At 43.8% G+C, this 9,240-nt stretch overlaps 1 protein-coding gene and 1 long non-coding RNA gene across 2 annotated transcripts; both read right to left on the reverse strand.

Moving 5' to 3' along the window:
* Positions 1-3,427: 3,427 nt before the first annotated feature.
* On the reverse strand, positions 3,428-5,742 carry LOC120909697 (zinc finger protein OZF-like). The gene has a single exon (XM_040321425.1). It carries the CDS (start codon positions 5,235-5,237, stop codon positions 3,768-3,770), a length of 1,470 nt encoding a protein of 489 aa, XP_040177359.1. The 5' UTR covers positions 5,238-5,742; the 3' UTR covers positions 3,428-3,767.
* A 2,204-nt stretch (positions 5,743-7,946) lies between these two features.
* LOC120909698 lies at positions 7,947-8,305 on the reverse strand. The gene is made up of 3 exons (XR_005741359.1): positions 8,280-8,305; positions 8,067-8,161; positions 7,947-7,986 (listed from the first exon to the last, which is right to left on the reverse strand). It is a non-coding gene; the product is annotated as an uncharacterized LOC120909698 (long non-coding RNA).
* Positions 8,306-9,240: the final 935 nt, after the last annotated feature.

Raw genomic sequence — 9,240 nt, forward strand, 5'->3', positions numbered from 1 at the left:
CCTACTGCTGGCCAGGGTCAAGGCTGTGCAGGGCATTATGGGTGAGCACCAAAATGTATCAACCACAAATTCCATCGATTTATATTCTACATTAAATTTCAATACAACCCCGATCTCATCCCTCGTTACAAGGAGACTGCTAAGATGGGAAGAAGATTGGAGGGGAAGGTGACACCTCCCCAAAATGAGGACAATGTTCGGGCCCCGTAAGTGGGGGGAAAGTTCTGACCTTGAAGGGGTCTAGGTTTCCACACTATATATGTGTGTAGCATCATCTGCTGCAGATAAAAGACATTACGGTGACTATGGAGGAAGAGGACGGACATGACGGGGGTTAATGGGTGTAAATAATATCTTATTACCTCCTCTGCAGCGACTTCAACAACGTCTCCTCTCTACTTCCTCCTGACTCACCTTTCACCCGGAACTTCCTATTTATACCTGACATCACTTCCTGTCTGGGTAGATGTGAGAAGATCACCATCTTGTGGAGTTTAGAGAAACTGCAGCCCCGAGAAACGTCTCGTAATGTGAATATATCCTCGTTCTGTGTGTATGTACTGTAAATCCTTATAGATGGGGGTCATCTCCACTCCCACCAACGAGGAGAAAAATATATTACCAGCCTGGATATGCGTAGGGATTTTACTTAATTTGATTTTGAAATGAGATGACTAATTTTGCTAAATGCTCAAATTGGCAATGTAGAGATGTTTACGCAAAAGTAGCTTGAAATGATCTACAGTTGAACCTCGGATTACAAGCATAGTCCGTTCCAGGAGTATGCTCGTAATCCAAAGTACTTGCATATCATACTGAGTTTTCCCATTGAAGTCAATGGAAATGAAAATAATTTGTTCCACATTGACTTCAATGGGATGCCATACCGAACGCCCTTATGCCAGGCTGCCCCATTCTGCCGACGTATATATATCGTCGTGCGGCGGTCCTCAAGTGGTTAATGTAAGAGCATCTCCATCTCTTATTGGATGTGGTAGGGCTGCTATGAAATGCTTGAGCTGGAAGTACCTCCATTTATCAATCACCAACATATGCTTTTTCAATTTTAACTCTTGCATAATACACATTTTTCCCCCTTGTGCAATATCTCTTAATTGTACATTTTCTTTTTTAATCCAGTTCCCCCCTATTGATCTTTTCCCCGGTGCCAAATGATTATTGTCTTTTAGTACCATCAGTGGTGAATTATATTTCCATTTATTTTTCCTGTGTATTAAATCCCAAGTTTTCAGAACAATCCGTGTCAGTGTGTGTGTATTCTCTCCCAGTGACCTATATTGTGGTGGTATCCATTAGACATGCGCACACTGAAATATTTTGTTTCGGAATTTCATTTTCGTCCAAAAAATACATTTATTTCGTTACTCCCGAAATTTGTTTTTATTTATTTCGTTAAAGATTGCATTCGTCCGAAAATATGAATTAATTAAGGTCGAATCTGTCATTGAGGGCTTATGGCGTCTGTCGAAAGTTCAAAGAAGATTCGACGGAGCAGCTAAACTGTTCGACGCCGTGATCGTACATTTCCCGTCGAAAATTCGCGACGAGAAAATTTAGAACATGTTCTAAATTTTCCCGTCGTGATTCTCTGCGGTTTTCTTGTCGGGAAAAATGCTGGAGACAGTGGAGAGCCTACACACAGCCAGTTTTCTCGTCCAAGAAAAAACATGACAGTTTTCTTGACGAGAAAACTGATCGTGTGTGTACGCGTGATTACTCGCTGCCACGTCCAGACAGGAATAGATCAGAGTTTACAATGGAGTAACGTCTTACCAGAGGCAAAAAGTTCTTTCATTTCTATTTAGAGCATTCAGAGATTCAGCTTAACGATTTTTAATGAAACAAATAATGATGCAGGAAATATTTACAGAAAAGGTTTTAATTAGGGTTGTCCCGATACCACTTTTTTAGGACCGAGTACAAGTACCGATACTTTTTTTCAAGTACTCGCCGATACCGAATACCGATACTTTTTTTTTAATGTGTCCCCAAATGCAGCCATGTCCCCCCACATATGCAGCCATGTCCCCCCACATATGCAGCCATGTCCCCCCTATATGCAGCAATGTCCCCCCTATATGCCATGTCCCCCCTATATGCAGCCATGTACCCCCTATATGCAGCCATGTCCCCCATAAATCCAGCCATGTCCACCCTATATGCAGCCATGTCCCCCCTATATCCAGCCATGTCCCCCCTATATGCCGCCATGTCCCCCATAAATCCAGCCATGTCCCCCCATACCTAGATGCCGCATGGGTTAAACAGCGTTCGGGGAACATCACAGCTTTCATTTGAATAGCTGTAGTATTCCCCACTGCGCCGCGTATAGACACTCCCCCCTGCTCGGGATTGGACAGATCCCGAGCAAGGGGGAGTGTCTATACGCGGCGCAGCGGGAAATACTACAGCTATTCAAATGAAAGCTGTGATATTCCCCGCACGCTGTTTAACCCATGCGGCGGCGGCATTCGTTGCGGCGGCGGGGGGATGGGCGGGGCAAGTATTCTATTTAGGTATCGGGGTATTTGCGGGAGTACAAGTACTCCCGCAAATACTCGGTATCGGTCCCGATACTGGTATCGGGACAACCCTAGTTTTAATAAACAGTAAGATTATAGGATTTTTTTTATAATGTCTAGAGATTCTCCTCTGATGTCAGTAGAGTGGACTTCTTTGAAAAAAAATTCCCACACTTTCTACAGGAATGGGTCATCTACTTGTGTGAATTCTCTGATGTCGGTAAAGAGTGGACTCCTTTGAAGAATATTTCCCGCACTCAGGACAGGGATACCACTTCTCACCTGTGTGAAGTCTTTCATGTAGAATAATCTGTGATCTCCAATGACAATATTTCCCGCACTCAGGACAGGAATACGGCTTCTCACTCATATGGGATTTTCAATCCTGACCTTCAAAGAAAATGTCTATTATTCGCTGCCACGTCCAGACAGGAATATATCAGATTTTACAATGGAGTAATGTCTTACCAATGATGTCAGTAAAGAGTGGACTTATATGACAATATTTCCCGTACTCAGTACAGGAATATGGGTTCTCACAAGTGTGATTCCGACAATGTCTTTAAGAGATGGGACTTGTCTGAAAAATACTTCCCGTACTCAGGACAGGAATACGGCTTCACACCCAAATGGGATTTTCAATCCTGCCCTTTAAAGAAAATGTCTGTATTACTCGCTGCCACGTCCAGACAGGAATAGATCAGAGTTTACAATGGAGTAACGTCTTACCAGAGGCAAAAAGTTCTTTCATTTCTATTTAGAGACTTCAGAGATTCAGCTTAACGATTTTTAATGAAACAAAAAATGTTCCAGGAAATATTTACAGAAAAGATTTTTACTAAACAGTAAAATTATAGTATAGGAATTTTTTTTAAATGTCTAGAAATGCTCCTCTGATGTCAGTAAAGAGTGGACTTCTGTGAAAAAAAAATTCCACCCTTTCTGCAGGAATGGGTCATCTGCTTGTGTGAATTCTCTGATTCATGTAGAAGAATCTGTGATCTCCAATGACAATATTTCCCGCACTCAGGACAGGAATACGGCTTCTCACCCTTATGGAATTTTTATTGTCGGACAAGTGTTGATTTATGTGGATAACACTTCCCACACCGGGGACAGGAATACGGATTCTCACCCATGTAAAATCTTTGATGTGTGACAAGTTCTGATTTCAGTGGAACTTTTCCCGCACACAAGGAAGAATTACTTTTTTCATCTTTATTATTATTTCTTTTTCCCAGTGTGAGATTTATGATGGCGGTAAAGATGGGACTTCTCTGCGAAACATTTCCCGCACTCAGAACAGGAATACGGCTTCTCACCGGTGTGGATTTTTAGATGTCTGACAAGAGTTATTTTCAGCGGATAAGACTTCCCGCACTCAGGACAGGAATACGGTCTCACCCCTGTGTGAGAAGTTTGATGTCTATCAAGATCTGTTTTCCGGTCATAACATTTCCCGCACTCAGAGCAGGTAAACGACTTCTCCCCTGTGTGAGATCTTTGATGTCTGACAAGTGTTATTTTCCGCAGATAAGACTTCCCGCACTCAGGACAAGAATACGGTCTCTCCCCTGTGTGAAAAATTTGATGTCTGTCAAGTTCTGATTTCCGGTCATAACATTTTCCGCACTCAGAGCAGGTATACTTCTTTTCCCCTGTGTGAGATCTTTGATGTCTGACAAGTTCTGATTTCCGGTTATAACATTTCCCGCACTCAGAGCAGGTATACTTCTTTTCCCCTGTGTGAGTTCTATGATGGACGTAAAGATAGGATTTTTCTGCAAAACATTTCCCGCACTCAGGACAAGAATACGGCTTCTCCCCTGTGTGAGATCTTTGATGTATGACAAGTTCTGATTTCCGGTCATAACATTTCCCGCACTCAGAGCAGGTATACTTCTTTTCCCCTGTGTGAGTTCTATGATGGAGGTAAAGATAGGATTTTTCTGCAAAACATTTCCCGCACTCAGAACAGGAATACGGCTTCTCACCGGTGTGGGTTTTTAGATGTCTGCCAAGTGTTGATTTCAGCGGATAAGACTTCCCGCACTCAGGACAGGAAAACGGTCTCTCCCCTGTGTGAGAAGTTTGATGTTTGTCAAGTTCTGCTTTCTGTAGATAACATTTCCCGCACTCAGAGCAGGTATACGGCTTCTCCCCTCTGTGAGTTCTTTGATGTCTGACCAGTTCTGATTTCCACTGATAACATTTCTCGCACTCAGAACAGGAATACGGTCTCTCCCCTGTGTGAGTTATTTGATGTCTGACAAGTTCATATTTCAATGTAAAACATTTCCCGCACTCAGAGCAGGAAAACGGCTTCTCACCTGTGTGGGATTTTTGATGTATGGCAAGTGTTGCTTTCTGCTTAAAAAATTTCCCGCACTCAGGACAGGAATACGGTCTCTCCCCTGTGTGAGATCTCTGATGCTTAAAAAAACGTAATTCAGAGCTAGAACTTTCCTCACATTCAGGAAAGGAAGCTTTCCCCTCCCCCTGAATCCCGGCCCCACCCCTCACAGTACGAGGGTGCTCAGAGTCAGAAGGATTCCATGGTCTATCCACACGGTGAAGTCCTCCATCCATAGTGGAGCTCATTGTCTTTTCTCCTCCACAATCTCCTGTGATGTCCTCATCTTCCATTTTACAACCTGGAGATAAAGTGAGACGATCCATTGAGGGTTTCTCCATGGCGTGTCCTGGAAAAATAGAAAAACATCATCAATAGATATGAGAGGGTTAGTTCACTTCCATCTGGATCAGGTAGATATGAGTGAGGAGATGTTCTCTGTGGAGGTCCCAACCAGCTGGCACTCTTCCCCCATCAAAGAACCTTTGGTCCTCCTCCCAGATCACTTCTACATTTACACAGCCTTGTCAGAAGAGCGGGAACCAATAGAGACTGGGAGGGGCGTGCTCTTTACACAACACAAGTCTAGGCACTGGGTTATGTGATCTCTGATAGACAATAGGTGCAAAGTTCAGACTTGAAGACCCTTTACCATAGAACAAGTGACCATAGGCTTACTGCTAGAAGAAGAAGGATCAATCTAAGAGAGGCTCAATCTGTGTTATCATATCTGTGCTACTGTAACTAGGAGTGACACACAACCTAATACGGCCAGCTGAACCCCAGGACGGGTATCAGTACAGGGAGGGGACCATTATCAACCTGTTATTGGCTGATATCTCTCAGCTCCTGCCCTACTCTGGACCAATCAGTGAGCAGTAACAGAGCAGAGATAAGAGAAGAATATATTATGGGTCACCTGTGCTGATCTCTGTAGGAGTGTCCTCCTCTATGAATGTCCTTGTCATTCCAGCCTCCTCCGTATATTGCTGATCATCCCTCACATACGTCTCTTCTTCTTCTGATTTCACCTCAAATTCTATATCGATTGGATCTCCACTCTAAACCAAGAGAATGAGAGAGAATATCATCTGTAAGATATAAGCTTTATTATTGTGACATCACATAAGAAATCCAAACATTGTCCCACCAACCTTGCAATAGGGAGGGATGGTGTGACCTTCCTGTGTGGAATCCCGGGAATACAGAGGACGGGGACATCTTTCTGGTGGGTTCCTGGTATTAGGTGGCTCCATCATACAGTTCTTGTAGAGATCCTTGTGTCCTTCAGAGATCTCCTTCACCACACCGTCCTCCTCTTTATACTCTTCCTTAACAACAAAATTATTACCCCCAAGGTTTTCACTCTGAATATATAATAAAACATTCATTGTAACAAACTTGCTGTGTATAAATCAGAACTACCAATAATTGTAAATCATCTACCTGGTCATGGTGACCTTCCTGTGTGGAATCCAGAGAACGGGGACATCTCTCTGGTGGGTTTCTGTAGCTGGATGACTCCACCATGGTGTCCTGGTACAGGTCCTTGTGTTCTTCCTCCATCACCCCATCCTCATCATCCTCCTCTTTTATCTCTTCTTTACCCTCAACTTTAGGATCTCTCAGGTTTCCACTCTGAATATATAATAAAAATGACATCAATGGTAACAATGCAGATAATGTACAGATCCTAATGATACTATCAGTGATTGTTCCTCATCTACCTGATGATGGTGGGGGATGGTGTGACCTTCCTGTGTGGAATCCCGGGAATACAGAGGACGGGGACATCTCTCTGGTGGGTTCCCATTACTGGATCCATCTGTAGGAAACACACACACACTGACTGAATACATTGTTTCTATGGGCCAGATTCATGTACATTTGCGGCGGCGTAACGTATCGCATTTACATTACACCGCCGCAAGTTTTACGGGCAAGTGCTTGATTCACAAAGCACTTGCCTGTGAAGTTGCAGCGGCGTAGCGTAAATCCCTCCGGAGCAAGCCCGCCTTATTCAAATGATCTGGGTAGGGGGCGTGGATTATTTAACTTAGGCGCGTTCCCGCGCCGAACGTACTGCGCATGCTCCGTTTTGAAATTTCCCCCCGTGCTTTGCGCGAAATGACGTCGCACCAACGTAATTTTTTTAACGTAGACGTGAGTTACGTCCTTTCGTATTCACGGACGACTTACGCAAAAAAAATTAAAAATTCGACGCGGGAACGACGGCCATACTTTAACATGGCAAGTCTATTTATATGCCACAGAATAGCTGGTTTAACTATACGGCGGGAAAAGCCGACTAGCGACGACCGCGCGTACCTTTGTGGATCGCCGTAAAAAGCTAATTAGCATACCCAACGCGGAAAACAACGCAAACTCCACCCAGCGGGCGCCCAAGTATTACACCTACGATCCGAAGGCGTACGAAGCCGCACGCCTGTCGGATCGAAGCCAAAAGCCGTCGTATCTTGGTTTGAGGATTCAAACTAAAGATACGACGCAGCAAATTTGAAAGTACGCTGGAGTATCAGTAGATACGCCGGCATACTTGTACTGTGAATCTGGCCCTATGTGTTTATCAGATGATGGGGGATCTAGGTGGAGCCTCCGTACTGCTCTCTGAATATATTATGGGTCACCTGTGCTGATCTCTGTAGGAGTGTCCTCCTCTATAAATGTCCCCATTATTCCATCCTCCTCCATAGACTGCTGATCATCCCTCACATACGTCTCTTCTTCTTCTGATTTCACCTCAACTTCTATATCGATTGGATCTCCACTCTAAACCAAGAAAATGAGAGAGAATATCATCTGTAAGATATAAGCTTTATTATTGTGACATCATATAAAAAATCCAAATATCGTCCCACCAACCTTGCAATAGGGAGGGATGGTGTGACCTTCCTGTGTGGAATCCCGGGAATACAGAGGACGGGGACATCTCTCTGGTGGGTTCCTGGTATTAGGTGGCTCCATCATATCCTTGTGTCCTTCTGAAAACTCCTCCATCACTCCATACTCCTCATTCTCCTCTTTATACTCTTCTTTAACATCAACGTTAGAATCACTCAGGTTTCCACTCTGAATATAGAATAACACATTAATTGTAACAAACATGCTTGTAGATAAATCATAACTACCAATTACTGTCAATCACCTACCTGATGGTGAGGGATGGTAAGACCTTTCTGTGTGGAATTCCGGGAATACAGAGGACGGGGACATCTCTCTGGTGGGTTCCCATTACTGGATCCATCTGCAGGAAACACACACACACTGACTGAATACATTGTTTCTATGTGTTTATCAGATGATGGGGGATCTAGGTGGAGCCTCCGTACTGCTCTCTCCTTTACAATAAAGTCTCCTCTTACCCGGTGATGTGAGGGGCGGCTGATTCTCCATCATGACGTCCTTGTAGAGATCCTTGTGTCCTTCTAAATACTCCCACTCCTCCATGGAGAAATAGACAGTGACATCCTGACACCTTATAGGAACCTGACACACACAATGATACAGTCACCATCCAGACACACCCCTTGTCTGTTACTGGATAATACACCCCCCCCCACATGAATTAGAATGGGATACATAGTACCCCTAGAAATAGATAAAAGATGTCAAAGTGACTATGGAGGAAGAGGATGGGCATGACGGGGGGGGGGTTAATGGGTGTAAATAATATCTTATTACCCCCTCTGCATCCTTGTGTCCTTCTAAATACTCCTACTCTTATTGTCACAGAATAATACAACCCCCCCCCCACGTTAGTTAGTATGGGATACATAGTACTCCTAGAGTTTAAAGGAACCCAAACATTTTTACAAGTTATTTAATTATAAAATAAAGATGCCAAGAACATTTCCCTTGTAAATTCATTGTCAATCATGATGCTCACTGATTAGCATGAAAATAAAATTGACCCAGCGTACACGGCTAATCCTGCCGGTACTCATAGTCATAACAAATGAGCTATATAAATGAAGGGGCTGGGTTGGTGGTGACACCTTTGATCATATATGGCCATGGCCTTCTTTGGTCAATGTCAATGCTCAAATATGGCCAGTGGCCATATTTGGGCAATGATGTCACTGCTATTCCTGCCCCTTTGTTTAAGTGACAGGGATTCCCAGTGTAATCAATGGTTTCTAGGGACAGAGCGGGTGCAAGCATCCACAGCATCCTTAGGAACCAGTGAGAGAAGGAAGTTATCATCTATAGAAGCAAAATAAACACCACTTCTATATGATGCTCGTCTTCCACCGAATACGGGCCGGATAGGCAGCTGTTCAGTCATTCCTCCAAACCCCAAAAAAGCTTAGGTTTGGACCAAAC

The sequence above is a fragment of the Rana temporaria genome, chromosome 8 (assembly GCF_905171775.1).
Source record: "Rana temporaria chromosome 8, aRanTem1.1, whole genome shotgun sequence".
Taxonomy (NCBI): Eukaryota; Metazoa; Chordata; class Amphibia; order Anura; family Ranidae; genus Rana; species Rana temporaria.